This window comes from Trachypithecus francoisi, unplaced genomic scaffold (genome assembly GCF_009764315.1).
Source record: "Trachypithecus francoisi isolate TF-2019V2 unplaced genomic scaffold, Tfra_2.0 Lachesis_group9, whole genome shotgun sequence".
Taxonomy (NCBI): Eukaryota; Metazoa; Chordata; class Mammalia; order Primates; family Cercopithecidae; genus Trachypithecus; species Trachypithecus francoisi.
The window spans coordinates 29366489-29390632 of record NW_022681474.1 but is presented as its reverse complement, the minus strand read 5'-3'; the positions used below and the strand labels follow the sequence as shown (position 1 = coordinate 29390632).

Here is a 24144-nt window from a genome sequence, read left to right as displayed (position 1 = left end):
AAGTCCAGGTTAGACCCAAATCCTACATTAACTCTGCCGAGGATACACTGTCCAAACTACATGGGCCCTGGGACACCCACAGAGGGCCCACTGGATGGCGTGGGAAAGCCAGTCAGACTCTCAAGTCCAGAGGTTCTACGGACCATGCCTCCCACAGCACAGCATAAACAGCACATCTGGTGCATCGTTTCATCTGGCAGGGATGGTGAGCCGCCACTGCCAAATTTACCCACCTGGCTGCTGCTAGCCTCACCCCCTCTCTTTGTCCCTTGCTGGCCTCATGTGTTTCAGTCCCGTTGGTCCTTGGTACTCACAGTGCTCTCCATAGGCCCACGCAGAAGCAAGCCTCCCACAGACGGCCCCGGTATGGTAAGAAACCTGAGTGTGAGTCCAGGGGGACTTTCCATGTGTTGGCACTGCAGTGGCTCGGGGGAGGGGCAACATAGTCAGGGAAACCATCCCCTTACCGTCCAACTGCGATTTCACTCATTTTTGCAGTCCAACGGGGCTTCCCAGTCTCACTCACGTTCAGTTTCCTTAGCCCGCATAAAGGCAGTTTTGTGCATGGATAGAAGCCATTCCTTCCTGCATTCTTTCTCATTCCATTCTGGGGCTAGATGCAATGGGGCAGAAGTAAATATCTTCCAGGAGAAATTATGCTTCTATGGAGACATGTTAGGAAGTAGTGGAATATCATGGAAGGAGCGCTGGAATTCTGCCCCGTCGCTCACTTGCTTCCTACCTCTTACTCAGCTATATTTTTCTTTACGGTATTTTTCACAATGAAAAATTATATTACTTTAGTGTTTTGTATTTTTATTGGCTTTCTCCCATAGTAGAATATAAATGTCAGAGAGCAAGGACTTTTTCTAGTGTGTTCACTATTGTGTTCCAGAGCTTGGAGTGATATTTGACACATTGTAAATTCTCAATACATATCAGATGAATGGAGAGATTAATGGATGGGTGAATGGACAGATGAGTGGGTGGACTGATGGATGGACGGATGGATGGAATGCAGATCAAAGCCCCCTGCACCATTGTGCCCTTTAAAACATGGTTCAGGCCAGGCACAGTGGCTCATGCCTATAATCCCAGCACTTTTGAAGGCCAAGGCAGAAGGATCGCTTGAGCCCAGGAGCTTGAGACCAGCCTGAGCAACATATCAAGACCCCATCTCTACAGAAAAACTTTTTAAAGCAGCAGGGTGTGGTAGCATGCACCTATAGTTCCAGTTACTCAGAAGCCTGAGGCAGGAGGATCGCTTGAGCCCGCATTCAAGGTTGTGGTGAGCTATGCTCCAGCCAGGGCAACAGAGCGAGATCCTGTCCCTAAAGAAATGCTTAATTATCTGGGCACTATGGCTCATGCTTGTAATCCTAGCATTTTGGGAGGTCAAGGCAGGAAGACCACTTGACCCCAAGAGTTTGAGACCAGCCAGGCAACATAGGGAGACCCCCATCTCTACAAAATATTTAAAACTCAACCTGGTGTGGTGGTGCACACCTGTAGTCCCAGCTACTCAGGAGACTGAGGCAGAAGGATTGCTTGAGGCCAGGAGTTTGAGGGTGCCGTGAGCCACAGTCACACCGTTGCACTGTGGCCTGGGCAACAGAGCAAGATCTCTAAAAAAGAAGGCAAAGAAAGAAAGAAAAAGAGAGAGAAAAAGGAAGGATAAGAAAGAAAATAGAGAACAGGATTGAATGTCCTAGTTTACTTCCTCTTTACTTCTAAATTTATTCCACGCAGTAACTCTCCTATCTCCTGACTCTGTATCTCAGAGGAAGATGGCTTCCATCTCTAATGTGGCCTCTGGAACCACGCTGTCAGCCACTCCCTTTGGCTTCAGCATCTTCAAACCCCTCTCCAGACAATTCTTCTCTTTTCCTTGGGCCACAAACATTTTCAAATATTCCTTGATTTGGGGGCTCTAACTCACTCACTCACTCCCCTCAGTTGTATCTGCCCCACCTCTTCAAGCAGCACCTTTGGCCTCTGTCTTCTCTTTAACTCAGACTTTCTGAGAAAGTGATGATGCCCTCCATGTCCTCACTTTTGGAGGCCGAGGCAGGGGGATTGTTTGAGGGCGGGAGTTCAAGACCAACCTGGGCAACATTGTGAAACCTCCTCTCGACAAAAAATTCAAAAACATTAGCTGGGCATGGTGGTGCGCACCTGTGGTCCCAGCTCCTCAAGGGGCCGAGGTGGGAGAATCACTTGAGCCTAGGCATTGGAAGTTGCAGGGAGCCATGATTACACCACTGCACTCCAGACTGGGCAACAGAGGCAGACCGTTTCTCTACAAATATATACATATATCTTCTGAATTTTCTTTATTCAGACCTTGGGGTACATCAGCAAACAAAACAAAGGCCTGTGGCTTTGTGGAGTTTGCATGCTACCAGGCTTCTCCCTGCACCTCTGTGGAAACTGCTATTATTAAGATTTCCAAAGAATAATGGCTTTCTCCAGTCCTCATGGCATCTTTTGCATTGATGATGCATCCTCATTTTATAATCTTCAGCCTGGACTGCTGCTCTGCTTCTGCTGGTGCCTCCTCCTTCCCTACACACTGTAATGCCCTCTAAGGTCCTAAATTCAGTTCTCACCAGACTCCCTGTGCTCTAGCTGAGATCATATTCACAGCCACAGCTCCAATCATTGTCTGTGTTGGAGACAAATAATTCCCAATCCGTAGTGGACAGTCTCACCTTCTTCCCTAGCCCTACACGTGCGGTAACCACATGTCTGAGGGGTACCTCTATTACAGACACTGATTTCAACCTTTCCTCCATGCCCTGCTTTCCACAGCCCCTTAAAGATGAATGGCACCATCATCTACTGTATTTGTTTTCTAGAGCTGCTGTAACAAACTGCTGCTAACTAGGTAATTTCACAGAAATTTATTTGTTGCACAGTTCAGGAGACCAGAAGTCCCAAATCAAGGTGATATTGGAACCAGAAGTCCAAAATTAAAACCAGAGTTGTGTTCCTTCTGAGGGCTCAGAGGCAAAATCTGTACCCTGCCTCCACATTCTTTGGCTTGCAGCTGCGTGATGCCAATCTCTGCCTCCCTCAACACATGATCATCTTCTTTCTGTGTCTGTGTCTGTTTCTTCTCTTCTTATAGGACCATGTCATTTTGGTGGTTGTTTTTGTTTGCTTGCTTTTTGCTGGTTTTGGTGGGTTTTTTTGTTTTTTGTTTGTTTGTTTTTTTGTTTTTTGAGATAAGGTCTCGCTCTGTTGCTCAGGCTGAGTGTGGTGGTGTGATCACAGCTTACTACAGCCTCAACTTCCTGGGCTCAAGTGATCCTCCTGCCTCAGCCTCCAAAGTAGCTGGGACTACAGGTGCACACCACCACACCTGGCCCATTTTTTGTATTTTTGCAGAGACAGGGTTTCACTGTGTTGCCCAGGCTGATCTTGAGCTCTTGGACTCAAGCAATCCACCCACCTTGGCCTCCCAAAGTGCTGTGATTACAGGTGTGAGCCACTGTACCCAGCTCACACCAGTCACTTTGGATTTAGAGCCCACTTTCATCCAGGATGACCTTATCTGAACTTTATTACATCTGCAAAGACCGTATTTCCAAATAAGGTTACATTCATAGGTACCAGGAGTGAGTACTTCAACATAGCTTTTAGGGAGGGGGAGATAATTACACCCGTAGCATCCACCTGCTCTACCAAGCTTGAAACAGAGAAAGCATGCTTGATTTTCTTCCTCTCCCCATTTCTCATTAATCTATGAGCAAGTTCTTTTATTTCTCATCAAGGTCTCCCATTGAGCCCTCCCTCAGTTCGATCTTATTCTTCACTCAAGATCCATCTTCCTTAGAGCGCCCAGTGACTTCCTGTGTCACTGTCCTGTTTTAAAATGTCCAGTGCCCCCCACTGCCCGGGGATCATGTCTAGATTCTAGTTTGACTCAGGGGTCTTCACTCAGATTCCTCTCCAGCTTAATGTCTGCTTCTTCATTCCATGGTTTCCAGACCTTTGCCATATAGAATTTCTCCGTGTTCTCCATATATATTACAGCATTCTGTCACTTCTTCCAAAGACCCTTACTTGGCCCATTTTCAAACTTTTAGTATGGAACATACTATTTCATAATCACATTACTAAATATGTGATTTGATTACACATTTGATTACATCATGTGTTTACATACATCTCTCCCTAAAACACCTCCAGCGAGCATTGCCCAATTATCACGTGAGCTTTCTTATTCCTCTTTTTGTTGTTTTTGTTTGTTTGTTTGTTTGTTTGAGATAGGGTCTTCTCCAGCCCAGTCCAGAGCACAGTGGCACAATCATGGCTCACCACAGCCTCAAACACCTGGCTGCATCTATCCTCCCACTTCAGCCTCTCCAGTAGCTGGAACTACAGGTGTGCGCCACCACGCCTGGCTAATTTTTGTACTTTTTGTAGAGACAAGGTTTCACCATGTTGCCCAGGCTGATCTCAAATTCCTGGCCTCAAGTGATCTGCCTGCCTTGGCCTCTCAAAGTGCTGAGATTACAGGTGTGAGCCACTGGCCCCTGCCTCTCTTACTCTTCTTAATGTACCTAGGAATTAGCATACTTCTTAGCACCCAGAGATATTTGTTGAACAAAATAGGACCTTGGTTCTTTCACTACCTTTGGCCTTGGATAAATTGCTTAGCCTCTCTCACCCTGTTTTCTCATTTCCTAAGTTCAGAGGGTCTGTAAGAGCCCTTTAAGCAGTGGCATTCCACAATTGCCCTGACCTCTGTGTGCTGTTCTCATGTCCCAAGAGAGCTTCCCTCTCTTTATGGTCAGGAACAATCAAATCAGTTGTGAAAGAGCCTGGCCAGTGACATTGCACCAGCATTTTCCTGAAACCTCTTTGCAAATGATTATTCAGCAAAAGGCTCGGTTAGGCAATAAGCTCTTTGGCAAAGTCTCAAGACACGGTGGAGAACAAGCTCAGTGACTTGCTCTATGATGTCTGCAAACCTGAACGATTTCTACATCACCAAGGGAGCCGGAAAGGAGCTTGTTCCCATTAGGTAGCTCATCTCAGAACCATAAAATCTGAGGATTGCTAGAGAACTTAGAAGTCATATAATCCTCCTGTATACATCCACAGCACACATGTAGTGTAAGGAAGGAACTTGGTGAGACCTGACCTATAGCAACGTCTATACATCATCCCATCATCAAGGGACTGTTTTATGTTCGAAAGTCATTTTCTTTAAGGGAATGACTATATTTTACTCTATTTCAATGAATAACATACTTAAGAAATTGTTTATGGTGCTTCTTAAATGGATAATTGTTGCTTTGTGCATTTTGTTGCAAACACGATGCCATTTAGTCTGCTCTGGAAACTTGGCTCTCACAGGACATCTACCAAAAAAAAATTTACAGATGAACTTGAAGGTCGCAATGTCAGCTTTTTAAATGTCTGGGGGGTGGGGCAGAATAGTTGCTCTCTAAGAACAATTGTAAACATTTAATTGCTGAAGAGACCAATGCTTGCCTCTCTTACATGACAATCAGAACACAAATGCTGTTTGCAGGCCAGAGAGCCGTGTTTCTGGTGCTGAAAGACAAGGGCATTGGTTTGGCTTTGCACGTGTTATCGTTGAAGGCAATGCTGGCGGCATTTGTGGGCTGTTACATTCCAGCCAGTGAGTGCTGGCTTTAGTATATTTTTCATCAATACGTCCTTCAGGTTAATTAAGATAACAAATCCTTTTGGCTATCGGGCCGTATTACCTGAGTTGATAGATATTTCCGATTTTAAGGGCCTCCAAGGAGGATCATTATTGGAGTAACGTTTGCAAAAATAAAATCTAGCATTCAGAATGAGGGAATAAGCATTGAACCGCAAAAACAATAAAATGTCCAGCAGCCATTCAAAAGTGTTTGCTGTCATCTGCTGGCCAGACTGCAAAACTACAGCAACATTCAGGCGCCTGATGTGAAGTTGTCGCCGTTGGTAGAGAGAATGTCTGTGTTCCTGTTTGCCATGCCCAAGCAAATAGGAACTGACCGTTCTTTGAGCAATGGTGATGCAATTTCTGAGGCCTGAGCGAGCTACATAAGCAATACATATTTAAAGACAAAAATATGAGTAGACTTTCCTCAATTGCCTGAAAATACCAAAAAGAGGAATTTTTTTCTGTCATCTCTTCCAAGTCTGAGATTTAGTTGTAATAGCTTAATACAAACACAGAAATTCTAGGTGATTAGTCAGGAGACCCCGAGGTTCTAGTGGGGGTCACAGGGTGGAATGTATAGTAACCTTTCTGAACCTCAGTTTTCTCATTCGTGAAACCAAAAATTACTAAACTGTCATCAAGCTCTTTGAGTCTATAAAGGTCTTGTTATCCTTTCTGGACAAAGGTAACAATCCCACAGGTTCTTGCAGGCTGAGTCATTAAAAGTCCAGCAGAGTGACTAGACGCTGCCAGTCAGATTCCACCTGAAGTTTAAAGACACGAGACCCTTTGCTTAGATCAACTTTGAGAATAGCCATTTCCTTGGAGGTCAGTGATTTAAGATGGAAAGTGAAAGAGAAGTGGAGAGGTCCATGCAATACCCGAAGAGAGGAATTGGACAGCTTTCCACCTTTCCTGCCAACTGAAGAGCAGACAGATGCTTCCAGCTCTCTTTGCTTTCCTTTCCACTTTCAGCCCCACCAGCAAATGAGGATTATCCTAGCAGGATTAATAAATCCTCTGAGGACAGGAGGAAAAAGAAAGAGGCGGTACCATACCCTCCACCCCACCCCCCACACACAAGATGCTTGTGGTTGTTAATTATTTTTCTACATAATAAAATGTATTATAATAAACCTTATAATGACCTATGAAAATTTACATGGCACATGTTAATATCTTAGAACCTATGTTTGGTTGCCGGCCCCTCGCCTGATGTCAGCAAGATTTCTAACTCAACACGAAATGTTGTGCTTGCTTCTTTTCTTCAAGTATTCTGACATCTGGACTGGAACACCTGCCATGTGCTGGCCATGTGATAAGCAATGAGGGTCTTCAGCAGGGAATAAGACAGATGTAGTTCCCACCCTCATGAAAGACACAGTCTATCTGAGACAGATACAGAAAACAGAAACTAACTGGGCTTGGTGGTTCACGCCTGTAATCCCAGCACTTTGGGAGGCTAAGGTGAGAGGATCACTTGAGCCCAGGGTTTCAGCACCAGCCTGAGACACATAGAAAGAGTGTTTCTTTTAAAAAAAAGAAAAAAAGCCAAGCATGGATGCATGTCTGTGGTCCCAGCTACAGAGGAGGCTGAGGTGGAAGGATTGTGTGAGCCCAGGAATTAGAGGCTGCAGTGAGTTGTGATGGCACCACTGCACTGTAGCCTGGGCAGCAGAGTGAGACCCTGTCTTAAAAAATAAAGATTAAACCAGAAACAACAAAAGCAATGAGGACTAAGAGGAATGCAAGGTGTTTCTCTTTCATGCTTGCTCATTTCCTTGTTATCTTTGTGAGCTCCTAAAAGGCCTGTTCAGCAACCGGAACCACTGCTTAGTGCCACTGGCACTAAGTGTGATAGACAGAAATAGTCCTCCAGGGTGTCCATCTGGAAGCCACTGGCCCACTTGGGCAGCAGATAGCAGTTAAGAAGGAAAGGTCATCACAAAACTCTGAATTTTTAGAAGCAGAAATAACCCTAGAATCAGGTTTTGGGAGTTATAAACCCACAATTCTCATAGGCTTTAATTCTATGACATAAGAATTATCTCAGGTAAGTTCCCTTATCTGACAAATGGAGAAGCAGCTCAGATTTCTCATGGGGATAGAGACATGATGGATGTGAAAACCTTCCAAAAGTTAAAAAGGCATAAATGAAAATTATTATTGATAATATAGTTAGAAGTGCTTACAAGCAAGGCATGGTGGCTCATGCCTGTAATCCCAGCACTTTGGGAGGCTGAGGCAGGAGGATTGCTTGAGGCCAGGAGTTTGAGACCAGCTTGGCTAATATAGTGAGACTCCAATTCTAAAAAAAAAAAAAAAAATTTCAATTATCTGGACATGGTGGTGTGCACCTATAGTCCTAGCTACTTAGGAGGCTGAGGAGAGAGGATCTCTTGACTCCAGGAGTGCAAAGTTTTCAGTGAACTGTGATTGTGCCACTCCAGCCAGGACAACAGAGTCACATCCTGTTTCTGAAAAATTTTTTTAAAAGATGTGCTTATGATAAATCATAAAACAAATTTCTTTTTCTTTTTTTGGGGGGGGCGCAGAGTCTTGCTCTGTCACTCCAGGCTGGAGTGCAGTGGTGCAGTCTCAGCTCACTGCAACCTCCACCTCCCAAATTTAAGCAATTTCCCTGCCTCGGCAGGAATTTTTTTTTTTTTTTTTTTTTTTTTTGTATTTTCAGTAGAGACGGAGTTTCACCATGTTGGCCAGGCTGGTCTCGAACTCCTGACCTCAAGTGATCCGCTCGCCTCAGCCTCCCAACATATAACAAATTTCTCAAATCCTTTCAAAATTTAGTCATTTTTAAAAGTTACCTTCCTAATTTTACAACCAGTAATTTTTACCACATAAATCACATATATTTTTAGAGATTTTTTAAAAATTTCCTGAGAGGTGCTTTGACTTCCTAACACATGACAAGTGAATACACTGTCTCGAAACTGCTTCTTTCTAGCACCCCCAAATTCAGAAGGAGTCCCAGTATATCAAGTATCTCTGCTGTGATGACGCAAGAACCCTAAACCAGTGGGTGATGGGAATACGGATAGCCAAGGTGAGAGAGCGTTCGGACTTCACCCTGTCTTGCATTTGCCAGCCCACTTCGTGACCCGGGCGCAGCTTTCCTGGTACTGTGAAACAGTTGGCCCACCCTTGGGTTCGGCCACAGACGTTATCAAGTGTATTCGCCGGTGAGTTTTCTAAATGAGGAGAGCGATAGAAACACGAACCTCTCCAGTAACCGGATATTTACTCATGGCGAGTATTGCAAGCTTAGTGTGCAATTAAAAACGCAAGACGGATGGCTGGGTCATATCACAAGAAGAGAAAACCAAACACCGCATGTTCTCACTCATAGGTGGGAACTGAACAATGAGATCACTTGACTCGGGAAGGGGAACATCACACACTGGGGCCTATCATGGGGAGGGGGGAGGAGGGAGGGATTGCATTGGGGAGTTATACATGATATAAACGTCATGCACATGTACCCTAGAACTAAAGTATAATAAAAAAAAAAATAAATAAAAAAAAATAAAAATAAAAATAAAAATAAAAACTTAGCAGTTTTAATGCATGCAAAGATTAATATAATCCAGATAATTTAGCTGTAAGTTTGGTTCGGAATCACCAAGAAAATGATACAAGTATTCAGAAGAACAGCTTCTGAATACTTCCATTTCTTCTCAATGAGAATGATCAACAGGAAACAAAAATATCAATCAAGAAAAAAAAAAAAAAAAAAAAAAAAAAAAAAAAAAAAAAAAAAAAAAACGCAAGACGGGGCCGGGCACGGTGGCTCACGCCTGTAATCCCAGCACTTTGGGAGGCCGACGCAGGCGGATCACGAGGTCAGGAGATCGAGACCATCCTGGCTAACACGGTGAAACCCCGTCTCTACTAAAAATACAAAAAATTAGCCGGGCCTGTTGGCGGGCGCCTGTAGTTCCAGATACTCGGGAGGCAGAGGCAGGAGAATGGCGTGAACCCGGGAGGCGGAGCTCGCAGTGAGCAGGAGATCTCGCCACTGCACTCCAGCCTGGACACAGAGCGAGACTCGGTCTCAAAAAAAAAAAAAAAAAAAAAAAACGCAAGATGGAATCTATGATCGAGTTACATAAAGACATACGTAATCAGAACTGAGTGGCCAAAGCTTTCTCTAATATGTTGGTGAAAACATTAACTGACTCTGCTAATCTGGAAAATGATTGAATGTGTATTTGTTAAATTTTAATGGAAATATCCAAATAAACCAACTCAGACAAGTGGTGAACAGAGTAGCCGTGGGGTATTTATTTCTTCTCTATGTGTATACTGCAATTGAGTGCAGAATTTGGTATAAATGCATTCCTTTCCTTCTTTGTGTTCTCTCCACAGTATGGGAAGACTCTCTATGATAACTACCAGCGGGCCGTGGCAAAGGCTGGACTTGCCTCTCGGTGGACAAACTTGGGGACAGTCAATGCAGCTGCACCAGCTCAGCCATCTACAGGTACTAAGTGGAGGAGAAATTCCAACACATATTCAAAGCTCAGTGCTCCTGTTCAAAACGTATCCAATACATCTATACAAACAGAACTTTGTAGACAGCATTCGGAATATGTTTTCTTTTTCCTTTTCTTTTTCTTTTCTTTTTTTTTTTTTGAGACAGAGTCTCGCACTGTCGCCCAGGCTGGAGTGCAGTGACGCAATCTCAGCTCACTGCAAGCTCCGCCTCCCGGGTTCACGCCATTCTCCTGCCTCAGCCTCCTGAGTAGCTGAGACTACAGGTGCCCACCACCACACCTGGCTAATTTTTTTGTATTTTTAGTAGAGGCAGGGTTTCACTGTGTTAGCCAGGATGGTCTTGATCTCCTCACCTCGTGATCCACCCGCCTCGGCCCCCCAAAGTGCTGGGATTACAGGCGTGAATCACCACACCCGACCTGTTTTCTTTTTCTTCTTTGCTTTTTTTTTTTTTTTTGGAGGTAAGGTCTTGCTCTGTCACCCACACTGGAGCCCTGTATCTATTTTAAGTGACTTTTAAGAAAATTTTGACCACTTATTTTATGATATTCTATGGATAAGGTGCTGATCTCCTGTTTAGGGTGAGCTAGTAGGTAGATGTTTCTTATCAGAGTACAAATATTATATTAGTCCAAGGCTCCATTAGTGCCCAGAAAACTGTCCACATGAAGAATGAGATTATGTCCTAGTGTTTTGACATCTTGCACTCAGTCCTGGACAGCATATTTGAAGGTAACATGAGTCAAAGTTTCGTGTCAAAGGGACAAATTAAAAGGCAGGAAAATAAAATAGCATACCAGGACTTTTGGGGGGGGGGGAACCCATCTAATTCCAGATTATTTCAAGGACCTGCACATTTTGCCCAAATTTCTGTCTATTGTTTCTGTGTCCAATGTACTTTTTGTTGAGGACAATGTTGAAGAGTTGTTCCTGTGTTCAGTGTGGTATGAAACTGGATAGATACATTTTTAAAAATCAAGAAGAATTTCTTAAAATATGTTTTCAAGGTTTATTCTTCAATTACTGAAAAGTTTTTAAAAGTAAAACATATTGTTACTCTCCAGGATCCCAGTTAATCCAGACCCTCTTCGGTGGGCTTTATCAAATACCACCCTCACCTTCCTGAATCTTTTGCTGAATCTCATATAAAGTTTTGTCACAGAACCTCAGATTTTTCGTAAGGTTTTGTGTATCATGCCATGCCTGTGAATTGCTCTCTTTGCTTTGTTTTTATTATTTTTTTTGTAAGAAGTAGCCAGCAAGTATCTTTCTTTGCTTTAGAGATGTAAATTGCTTTGTATTTTCAGATTAACTTTCAAGAATGTTGAAAATGCTTTGCTCGCTCTTCTTTTCTCGCTTCCTCCCTCTCAGGATCTATAAATGGCACCGCCCAGCCCAATGGACAGATGCCCCAGGCTGCACATTCTGTCAGTGCTGTTCTCCAAGAGGCCCAGCGACATGCTGAAACATCAAAGGTAAAACCAGCAAGCAGCTGATACACATTCCATCAGCCCATGTTTCCAAAGCCCATATTTTCAACCATTCGCATTGTTCCCATAACTGCTTTTTTAAAAATCTGGGTGCAGTAGCTCACACCTGTAATCCCAGAATTTTGGGAGGCTGAGGCAGGAGGATTGCTTGAGCTTCAGTTCGAGACCGGACTGGGCAATATAGAGAGAGCTTGTCTCTACTAGAAAAAAAAAATTAGCCAGGTGTGGTGGCATGCACCTGTAATCCCAGCTACTGGGGAGGCTGAGGTGTTTGACTGGCTTGAGCCCAGGACATCAGGGCGGCAGTGATCTGTGATCACGCCACTGCATCCAGCCTGGGTGACACAGTAAGATCCGGTCAAATAAATAAATAAATAGAAAATGTAGTTCCAACAACTGAGAAGTTACTACAATTTAATTTAGTTCATTGCTCGATATTTGTAATCTTAAAGTTACATATGCTAGAATCAAAAGTTAAAACCGGCTATCACACTGCCTAGGAAAAATGTAAAAATTTCCTTAACATTCTGAAGTTAATTAGCTACGTTTACTTTGACCAAAGTGGTTTTCTTGGTTTAGTCAAGTGATTTTAGCCCTCTCTGATAGTAGCACATCCAAGTTTTAAACGCTTGGGATTTTACTTGCCTTTTTTGAGTAAAATAGGGCAACTAGTAGTCTGAAGCCCTATATGAAGTGTTAACTGGCCCCCAAAATCAGATTAGAAGACTGTTAAAAGAGTTACACTGTAAGTAGGGCGGGGCACAGTGGTGAGCACCTGTAGTCCCAACTACTTGGGATGCTGAGGCAGGAAGATCACTTGAGCCCAGGAGTTCAAGGCTGCAGTTGAGTTCTGGTTGCACCACTACACTGCAGCCTGGGTGACAGATAAAGACCCTGTCTTAAAAAAAAAGAAAAAAGACAAAAAAGGGTTTCACTAAAAATGTGCATTTTCTTTTTACCCATTAATGTCCTTCCTACATACATCCCCAGGTGACAGAGGAGAGAATACATTGTAAAATAATAGCCAAATTGGTATAACATTCTCCATAAAATTTTTTCAACCGAATAGATCAATGAGGATTCCTTTAAATCTATCTTAAAATCATAGCTAATAATTATGATTTAGTTACTAATTTAGTTCAAAACTTCTCAGCTGACTGTATAAATTCTGTTGAATATTTCTCTCGTGTGAGTCAAAACAACCTTAAATAACTGTGACAACAGCATGTCACCCAGCTAGGACAGGCAGGGTGCTTCACTTTAGCAATTTTTCACTTCTTTCGCCCCTTCATTTTGTCCATCAGCCAGTCACGAAAACAACTAAATCTTGGTATTTATTGAACTTCTTATAATTTTGACAACCACTGCAGGCCTGTAAAAGTTGTATTTCTTTAATGTTCTCATTATCTTCTCAAGCCTGACAATCTCCTCATGCAATGTGCTTTCAGCTATTATTATTTTCATTATTTCTATAATGCCAGTTGAAGGAAAGCATTTACAAATACTGAAAGAAATGAAAGAATCCCAGAACAGAAATCACTTAACTACATGTGAACATCAATACCCAAGCTGCCTGTTCAGAAATTTAACTAAAAAGAAAAAATACATCACCAGTTAAATAGCTTATCATGATAAGTAAATAAATTAAATTAAATAGAAACTAAATCAGAAGGCACTTTATTAGAAAAAAATTCCAAATTTAATCTTCAATGGTAAGAGGCTACTAAGCAGAGAATGAAATAAACTGGAACCCTGATAAACTGTAAATTGAAATGATAATTATCACTAAAATGGATTCAATCCAGTTGCCTGGGGATGTTTCATTATATAAATTATTATTATCTATTCCAACATTGGCAGAGGAAGGGCTATGCATCTATTAGACTTAGGCCAAATTTGGCATGCTGGTTTCTACCAATAGCACGTGCTGGTGATATTACTTTTCAGAACTCACATATTTATCTCATTTGATCTTATCACAACCTGAGACACAAGTCATAATAAGGACTATGGGGCTAATTTTATATCCAGTGAGCCAGCCAACTTTCATGCAGTTGAGAAATGGTAAACTGTCCAGACATGGTGGCTCATGCCTATAATTCCAACACTTTGGGAGGCCGAGGTGGGCGGATCACCTGAGTCCAGGAGTTGGAGACCAGAGTGGCCAATATGGTGAAACCCCGTCTGTACAAAAATACAAAAATTAGCTGGGGGTGTTGGCACACGCTTGTAATTCCAGCTAATTGGGAGGCTGAGGCATGAGGATTGCTTGAACTCAGGAGGTGGAGGTTGCAGTGAGGGGAGATCCTGCCACTGCACTCCAGCCTTGGTGACAGAACGAGACTGTGTCTCAAAAAATAAATAAATAAATAAATAAATATAAAAATAAATAAAATAAAATAAAGAAAAGAAAAAGTAAACTTATAGAGACCAGATGTCTTTTTTTTTTTTTTTTTTTTTTTTTTTTTTTTTTTTTTTGAGACGGAGTCTCGCTCTGTCGCCCAGGCTGGAGTGCTGTGGCCGGATCTCGGCTCACTGCAAGCTCCGCCTCCCGGGTTCACGCCATTTCTCCTGCCTCAGCCTCCCGAGCAGCTGGGACTACAGGCGCCCACCACCTCGCCCGCTAGTTTTTTGTATTTTTTAGTAGAGACGGGGTTTCACCGTGTTAGCCAGGATGGTCTCGATCTCCTGACCTCGTGATCCACCCGACTCGGCCTCCCAAAGTGCTGGGATTACAGGCTTGAGCCACCGCGCCCGGCCGAGACCAGATGTCTTGTCCTAATTTCTGGCCCACCACACCGCCTTCCCTAAAGCTCTGAGGCCAGCTGGAGCCAAGCTTGTAATCAGCTCCTCCCTAGAAGCCCACAGTCCTGGCAAAAGGCACCTGTGTTCTCAGCTCACCAATACAAAGAGACATTGTCCCCAAGATCAGGCAAAAAGGTCTTTGCCAGGAAACATATCCTTTGTGCCTACGTTTTCACAAAGCTGTAGCCAAGAGAGAACTATTTCCATTCACTTCTCCCCTTCCATCTCCTTCATCCTAATCAGAGTAGTACATTTAAGCCAGGAGACTGTGTGAAGGTTTGGGGAAGTCCTCAACCCCTAGGAGTTGCTGTGTGTTTCTACTGTGTGTTGTGTGGAATAGGAGCAAGATAATTTTACAGATGCTTACTCCTGACATGAGCATCACAACCAGCACAACTCAGACCAAGAAAAATGCATCCCTTCCTATATGCCGAGACTCTGGTGGCTTGGCTTGGGAACCAAGGAGTGAAGTCATTTGGCTTCCATTTTGAAGGAATGAATGAGCCAACGGTGGTTTATAGACTGAGGCAACCCCACAGGAGATACACCATGAAAGCCCCTTTAGAGACATATAGCAGCTCCTGGATAAGGCAGGTTCCAAGGAGGTGATACTCGTATAATCTAAATACAACACACCTCATTGAACATGGCCAGATCTTCCATTTAGAGTAGACTTGGTAGATGAGTGTCACAGGCTAACTGAACCCAGGTTTGGCTGCTCACCACTTAAAAGCCAGACTCAAGAGATTAGGGATGATGGGAGGAAAAGCTGGTTTATTTGGAAAGCCAGTAACACCATGAAGATGGTGGACTAGTGTTCTGAAGTGCAATCTTAAATTTTTCAGGCTAACTGGAGGATTTTAATGGGTGTGGTATATGGAGAAGAGGAGTGAGTTGGGGAAAGAGTTGAGATCAAGGGATGACCAGAGACTGCAGACATCTGGGTGCCAACAAGGGTCCCAAGAGGTTGGGAACTTCTCTGTCCTTGGTCAGGTCACAATGGTCATATAAATCTTTAACAAAACATAGTTAGTTGTTTACTTCTTTAATCCCAGAGTTAGTTTTTAAAACTACGTGATTGCTGGGTTTGCATGTTTATCTCAATGCTCTAAAATTATCCTTGCCTATGTGCAGGAATGGGTAAAGGCCACTTTAAATAAAAATGAAGTTAGTTACATTCGTTTTTATGCTGTTCCACTGTGACAACAGGAAATACTGTTAAAGGCCATTTGGGCCAGGTGGGGTGGCCATAATTCCAGTTACTCAGGAGGCTGAGGCAGGAGGATCACTTGAGGCTAGGTATTTGAGACTAACCTGGGCAACACAGCGAGACTCCGTCTCTAAAAATATATATAGAGAGAGACATATTCTCACTGTGTTGTCCAAGCTGGAGTGCAGTGGCATGATCTCAGCTCATTGCAGCCTCCACCTTCCAAGTTCAAACAATTCTTATGCCTTAGCCACCCCAGTAGCAAGGACTACGGGCGTGTGCCACCATACCAGGCTAATTTTTGTATTTTTAAAAGAGACAGGGTTTCACCATATTGTTCAGGTTGTCTTGAACTCCGGGACTTAAGTGATCCACCTGCCTGGGCCTCCCAAAGTGCTGAGACTATAGGCATGAGCTACCATGCCCAGCCAAAATATTAAAAAATTAGAAAAATGATTATTTTTTATTTTAAAGACCATTTAGAATAATTGCCATATTCCAGAACAAAGATGAGCTCATGAACAACCAGGAGTCTCAGTGACTGAGGGACAGAGGCTCCCCAGGGGGCAGACAGAGACTCACATGTCTGTGGCATGGTCCTGTCCACTAGGGCTGTTTTGTCCACTGGGGCTGTTTTGAGAATAAAGAATGCGACTCGGGAGGTCGAGGCGGGAGGAAACCTTGAGCTCGGGAGGTCGAGGCTGCAGTAAGTCCAGATCGCGCCACTGCACTCAGCCTGGGCGACAGAGTGAGACCTCGTCTCCATTAATTAATAACAATAAATTTAAACTTTCAAAAATTAAAAAAAAAGAAAAAGAATGCCGCTGTCATTCGGTTGCAGGATAAGAAGCTAGCCCTCGGGAACCACCACGACCCGGCAGCGCCCCGGACCCCGCACGCCCCCAAGTCCAGCCTGCCCCCGCCACCTCCGGTGCGAAGGTCCTCAGACACCAGCGGCAGCCCCGCCACGCCCCCCAAGGCCAAGGGCACAGGCGGCGGGGGCTTCCCCGCCCCACCCGACGACTTCCTGCCGCCGCCGCCACCGCCGCCGCCCCTGGAAGACCCTGAGCTCCCGCCTCCGCCCCAGGAGTTCATGGAGCCGCCTCCGGACTTCGTGCCCCCGCCCCCGCCGTCGTGCGCAGGGACCGCGGGCTCGGAGCTGCCCCCGCCACCGCCGCCGCCGCCGCCCGCGCCCGCCCCCGACTCCGCCAGGCCGCCTCCCGCGGTGGCCAAGAGGCCTCCTATGCCCCCCAAGAGGCACGAGAACCCAGGGACCCCCGGCGGGGCAGGAGGCGGGGAGCAAGATTTCATGTCAGACCTCATGAAAGCTTTGCAAAAGAAGAGAGGCAACGTGTCCTAGGGAGGGGCATGGTGAGTGTGACAGAGGGAGAAGCATCGCTGACCCGGAGCGCAGGTTTTGCTAGTGGATTACCCTGACATTTTGTTCATTTCAGATAAAATGTGATGGGAAACTTCTCACTGTTGTGCTCAAGTGCAGCCATAAACATTAACCCAATAGAGTTCAGAATATCTGCCCAAATGTACATATCGCTCCTATGGATTTTCACGTAAATGGAATGTATCTTCCCTTCCAGGTTACCTAAAGTGCTGTTTTAGGTTCATTTATTTTATTATGTTAAGAAGCATCAAATGAATAAAAGTTAAACGTTTTTCCTGCAGATGGTATTTCTAGAAAGATTATTGGGTCAATCTATCTTGAAATCAACACTATAATTTAAAACAGCTTTCAACATTCCGTGCCTTCTTAAGTCTTGGTGACCTCAGATAGATTTTTCATCTCTACCTCTATAACCTTCAGAATTTGCAGGAAAATCGAGAGAGGAAAACGAGAAAACCTGACAAGCAGAGCCTGTTTCCTTTCCCTGAAATTCGGTTGCTTGATTGATTGGAGTCCTGGACACAGGCTATTTTGGTTTTGCTTTTATAATGCTTGAATAACAGTAATTGAAAAATACAGTTATTTAGATAGTTTTTGAATTCTCTTATTATTACAATGCTGTAAGTATCCTGTAAATAAAAATGTAGGGGCAGGAAAAGGCAATGTATATTCTTCAACCTGAAATGTTTTCCCTCAGAGACAAGTTTAACGCCCAGTTTATCCTAGGTTCTTGGCACCTGTATCTCTTCTCTTTCAAATTGGCTTCTGATAGGCCTTTTACATTTTCTTAATTTTATTTATATGGCTCTATTTTTGTTTTTGTATTTTTGTGTTTTTTTAAAACTGTAAAAATCCTCAAAATCTTCTTAAAGTGAGTGGAAAATAATAATGCATTTTTTTAAATAAAGGAAGATAATGCTATGTTTTAATATTTGGAGAAAAGTAAGCTCTAAATCATGCTGTCTCAACTCATGGGCTGCGGGTGGCCCAGGACCCCTTCGAATGCTACGCAACACAAATTAAAATATTATGAGCTCTTGGCGGGGTGCGGTGGCTCACACCTGTAATCCTAGCATTTTTGGGAGGCGGACTCGGATGAATTGAAGTCAGGAGTTTGAGGTCAGCTTGGTCAACATGACAAAACCTTGTCTATACTGAAAATACAAAAATCAACCAGGTGTAGTGGCGCACACATGTAATCCCAGTAACTCCAGAGGCTGAGATGGTAGAGTCCCTTGAATCCAGGAGGCGGACACTGCAGTGAGCTGAGATCATGCTACTGCACTCTGCTGGGAGACGGAGCAAAACATTGTCTCAAAAACATTATGAGATTTTTCCCAATTTTTTTTTGTGTGTTGTTGTTCATCACCTATCATCACTAGTGTTAGTGCATTTTATATGTAGCTTAAGACAATTCTTCTTCCAGTGTGCCCCAGGGAAGCCACAAGATTGGACGCCCCTGCAGACAAATGAACCTTTAAAATGAAAAAAAAAAAAAAGTTTTAAAACCAAAATATTTAGGAATTAAAACTGGCAGGGTGCTCTTAATTTTTTCTGGGGCATATACTTGAAATAGGATAGAAGGTAAATTTGCTTTACATTCAATTTAATCTCATCAACAGTAACTCTCTCCATTTCTCATTTTATTATGTTCCTTTTGATATCAGATGCAGTAAAAACACCGCTTTTCTGATACCTAACTAAATCATGGTCATTATGCAGATCTCTGGGACAATACAGGAAAGATGTCAGCAAAGAGAGGTGTGAAAATTGTCAGAATCAAAATGGAGTCACTTACGTTAAGAAACTGCTGACAGATAGAGCCAGCAAAGTCCATGAAAAGAGTTTTCGTGAGGATCTTATTCCGTGATTTTCACTCAAGTGTAACACAATCTTTGGTGTCTGGCTGAAAGGTCTTTACAAGTATTACCCATACCTGAGTAGGATTATTTAGATCCTGAAAATGCAGCAAAATGTGTTTCTTTATGAAAAGTTTAGTGACATATTTGTATGTGGTGCAGGGAGTGGAAAAACTGGAGTGAAACTGGGAACTAGAGAAGGAGTATGTGGATAATATGTTATGAATAGTAATATATAATCAATAATATAGGACAGTAATCCTGTATCACAGCTTATAAAAACTCCGTAATTTCTTGTATAATGCTGCTAATGGGCAAAGACCCATGTAATAGGCCAACTGCAACACAAATCACAGCATTTGGTAGTTTACAGAAAACATGATTTAACCTGCCACATGATAGACTATGAACTAAGATTTTACAGTAGGTCCTCAAGGAGGAGAATGAACATTTAAGCCTCATATTTTGTTTGATCATAGGAACCTTGGCTGGTATGATACTGAAATGACCTGAGTCCATGAGAATTGAGCCTTTGAAGTGTGCTTGAGACTTATGGCTTGATGTGTGGTCCATTTTTACAGATGGTTTATGTGTGCTTGGGTACAATGTACTATACATGTTCCTTAGAACAAGCTTGTTAAGCATGTTGCACAAATCTTCTGCCTGCAGCCTGTTATCTGGTCTGTTGCATCCATCAGTTACTAAGAAGGACGTTTTAAAATCTTCCGAGGGCAGATTTGTCAATATCTTTTCATTGTTCTGGCAAATTGTGCTTTATATATTCCAACACTGTTTATTATTAAGTGTGAACAAAAATTCTGTATGTGACTTCCTGGTGAATTGAACCATCTATCACCATGCAGTGTTTTCTGCTTTTTATCTTGTATTCACGCAGCTGTACTGTCTTTTTTCAGGTATTTGCCTGACAAATCTGTTCATTCACTTTCAAACTCTCTATGCTTTTATGTTCTACATTTGCCACTTGTAAATGACATATAAGCAGATTCTGTTGTCTTTATATCTAGTTAGTAATTATTATCTTTTAACTGCAAGTTTATTCTTTTTAAATTTTTTAAATTTTCTTTTTTTTTTTTTTTAATTTTTAGAGACAGGGTCTCATTCTGTCACCCAGGCTGGAGGGCAGTGGTGCGATCATGGCTCACTGCAGCCTCAACCTTCTGGGCTCAAGCCATCCTCTTGCCTCAGCCTTCCAAGTAGCTAGGACTACAGGCTCACACCACCATGCCCGGCTAATGTTTTTTTTAAGTAGATATGGGGGTCTCACTGTGTCGCCTAGGCTAGTCTCTAACTGCTGGCCTCAAGCAATTCTTTTGTCTTAACCTCCCAAAGTGCTGGAATTACAGACATGAGCCAAAATGCCCAGCCTGTTATTTTTACTCTGAATGTGACTATATATTTTGTTTTTAACATCTTGTTTTGTACTTACTATTACCCTGGATTTTTCTGTTTTTTTTTTTTTCTTCCTTTCTTGTCTACTTCATGTAATTAGAATTTTTCTCTTATTCTCTTTTTGAAGCTTCTTGTTGAAAACTTACATACTGTATGTATTCTTTTAATAGCTACCTGTAATGATAATGTTCATACTGAGTAAAGTCTCAAGTTAAACAACTTTAACCTGGGAAACGCATGGACTTTGGATCACTTTGATTTCAAACCCCCCCCCAACACACACACATACACATTATTGTCTAGTATTTGAGGTATAGCTGAGTATCTTTTTCCTAGAATATCTTTATTTCACCCTCATTCTTCAAAGATGATTTCAGTGGACGTAAAATTTAAATTGACAGTAAAAACTCTTAGTTTTTGTAGGGGATTGTCCCCACTGTCTTCTCCCTTTCACTGCTGCTGTTGAGAAGTCAGCTATTAAATTATTATTTCTATTAGGTCATCACTTTGTTTCTCCTCTGCATGATTTTAAGACCTTTTCTTTGTCTTTGGTGCATATAGTGGGTCTAACTGAATTTCTTTTGCTTAAGTTGCCTGATAATTCATTGAGTTTTCTGAATCTACAAATATCTGCCTTTCACTATTCCAGAAAATTGTAATTTATTTTGTTTTCAAACATTGCTTCTCCTTTTTCGCTTCTTCTGAAACTCTAATGAAATGTGTTAAATCTTCTAACACTAGCTTCCTTATCTCTAAATTTCGTGTATTTTCTATTTCTTTATCTATTCTGGATATATTCATCAGATCTTAATTCCCATTCACCAGTTCTTTCTTCAGCATAGTCTAATCTATCTTAAAGCCATCCATTTTTGGTTTTTGCTTTTTGATATAGACTTTATTTTTTAGACCAGTATTAGATTCAAAGGAAAACTGAGCAAAAAGTGCAGGGAGTTCCCATTTACCACCTGCCTTACACATTCAGTCTCCTCCACTACCACAATTCTACCAAAATAGCACTGTAACAATTGATGAACCTACATTGACACATTGTTAGCATCCAAAGTCCATAGTTTACTTAGGGTTTACTCTTGAGGTTGCACGATCTGTGGGTTTTCAAAAATGTACAATGACATGTATCCACCATTATAGGATCAAATAGACTAGTTTCAGTGTCCTAAAAATCCTGTGTTCTGTCTATTAATCTCTCCCTCCCCTGTAAACCCTGACAATCACTGATCTTTTTCATTGTCTCCATAATTATACCTTTTGCAAAATATCATATAGTTGGAATCATACGTATGTAGCCATTTCAAATTGATTTATTTTCCTTGGCAATATGCATTTATGGTTCCTCCATATTTTAGTCTATTTTCTATTACTATAACAGAATACCTGAGATTGTGTATTCATAAAGAAAGAGAATTATTTTGGATCATGGTCCTGAGGCTGGGAAGTCCAAAGAGATGGTGCTAGTGCCTGGGGAAGACCCACTGACTACATCATATAACATGGCAGATGAGCAGAATGAGAAGTGGGTACATGCAAAAAAGGGACCAACCAGGAGAGGCACCCTTGATTATGACAGCCCACTCTCGTGGTAATTAATCCATTCCCATGAGAACTAACCCTGAAAGGGATTAATCCATTTTAATGATCTAATCACCTCTTAAACCACCTCCCAGCACAGCCACATTGAGAATCAAGACTAAACATGAATTTTGGAAGGGCCAATCCATATTCAAAGCATAGTACATACATCTTTATCTTTTCACAGCTTGATAGCCCATTTCTTTTTTGTTTGTTTCTTTCCTTTTAGTCTTTTTTTGAGACAGAGTCTCTAACTGTTGCCCAGGACTGAAATACAGTGGCACAATCTCACCTCACGACAACCTTCACCTCTTGGATTCAAGTGATTCTCTGGCTTCATCTTCTCCAGTAGCTGGGATTACAAGTGCACCACCATGCCCAGCTAATTTGTGTGTTTTTAGTAGAGATGGGGTTTCATCATGTTGCCCAAGCAGGTCTTGGACCCTAGGCGCAAGCAATCCACCTGTTCCGGTCTCCCAAATTGCTGAGATTACAAGCGTGAGCCAGCATGCCCAGCCTATTTCTTCTTATCACTGAATAATATTCTGCTGTCTGAGTGAACCACAGTTCATTTATTCATTCACCTATTGAAGAACATCTTGGTTGCCATCAAACGGCAGTTATGGATAAAGCAGCTAGAAATGTGTGTGCAGACATTTGTGTAAATATCAGTTTTCAGCTCACTTCAGCAAACAGGAGTGCAATTGCAGGATCATATGGAAAAAGTGGGTTTAGTTTTGCAGGAAACTGCCAAACTGTCTTATTAAGATGCCACTCCATTTTTTTCTCCCTCTAACAAGAAATGAGTGTTCTTATTGTTCCACATTCTTGTCAGCATTTGGTATTGCCAGTGTTTTGAATTTTAGCCATTGTAATAAATATGTAGTGGTATCATTTTTCATTTGCAATTCCCTAATGACATATGATGTTGAGCACTTTTTTCATTTGTTATTAGTCATCAGTATCTTTTTTGGTGAGGTGTCTTTCAGACCTTTTGTCAGTTTGTTAATTGGACTATTCATTTTCTTACCGTTGAGTTTTAATGGTTTGTGTATTTTGGATGACAGTATTTTATCAGATATGTCTTTTGCAAATGCTTTTGCCCATCTGTGACTTGTCCTTTCATTCTATTGATTTTGCACTTCACAAGGGTTTTTAATTTGAATGAAGTCTAGCTTATCAATTATTTACTTCATGGATGATGTCATTGGTGGTGTTGTATCTAAAAAGTCACTGCCATACCCAAGGTCATCTAGATTTTCTTCTGTGTTATCTTCTACAAGTTTTATATCTTACTTAGCTCTCTGATCCATTTTAAGTTAAATTTTTTGAATGACGCAAGATCTAAGTCTAGGTTCTTTGTTTTTGTTTTTCCATATAGATATCCACTTGTGCCAGCACTATCTGTTGAAAAGACTATCTTTTCTTTATTACTTTTGCCCCTTTGTATAAGCCTATTTTGGAGTTCCACTGATTTATTTGTCTGTTCTTTGCCAATACCACACTGTCTTGATTGCTGTAGATTTCTTGTAAATGTTGAAATTGGCTAGCAGTAGTCCTCTGATTTTTTTCTTTTCTAATATTGTGTTGGCTATTCTTGTTTCTTTTTTTCTTTCTTTTTTTTTTTTTTTTTTTTTGCCTCTCCATGTAAACCTTGGATTCAATTTGTCAATATCCACAAGATAAATTGTTGAGATTTCAATGGGAATTGCATGGAATCTATAGAGCAAGTTGGGAAGAACTGACATTTTACAAATGCTAGGCCTTCCTATCTGTGAACACGGCATATCTCTCTATATATTTAGTACTTCTTTGATTTCTTTAATCAAAATTTTGTAGGTTTCCTACTAGATCTTTTGTACATTTTGTTAGATTTATACCTAAGTATTCCATTTGCAGGAAAGAATGTGAACATAGATGGTGTATTTTTAACTTCAACTTCCAATTGCTCATCGCTGGTATTAAAAGAGCAATTGCAATTGACTTCTCTATATTAACCCTGTATGCTGCATCCTTGCTGTAACTGCTTATTAGTTCCAGGAGTTTTTTGTTCAGTTGTCCTGGTGGCCCCCTAAGGATTCCTCCTCTAAACCCAGGGTTAAGAGTTTGCATTCTTTTCCTCTCCATACATGTGACTATCAAAGGTGAGATAGGGGAGAGTGTGAGGCAACAGCTCCCTG

General features: G+C 42.0%; 1 protein-coding gene across 3 annotated transcripts in view; it reads left to right on the top strand.

Annotated features, from left to right (window-relative positions):
- Positions 1-18025, top strand: part of LOC117082219 (amyloid beta A4 precursor protein-binding family B member 1-interacting protein) — a 129619-nt gene extending 111594 nt beyond the window's left edge. For 2 of the 3 annotated variants that reach the window (XM_033208864.1, XM_033208865.1), the window contains 4 exons: positions 8655-8753; positions 10076-10190; positions 11576-11679; positions 16527-18025. In XM_033208864.1, the coding sequence (XP_033064755.1) occupies positions 8655-8753; positions 10076-10190; positions 11576-11679; positions 16527-17069 (861 nt within the window). In that variant the 3' untranslated portion in view covers positions 17070-18025. The remainder of the gene's footprint in view (positions 1-8654; positions 8754-10075; positions 10191-11575; positions 11680-16526) is intronic. The other variant, XM_033208867.1, reaches the window with a different exon arrangement.
- Positions 18026-24144: the final 6119 nt, after the last annotated feature.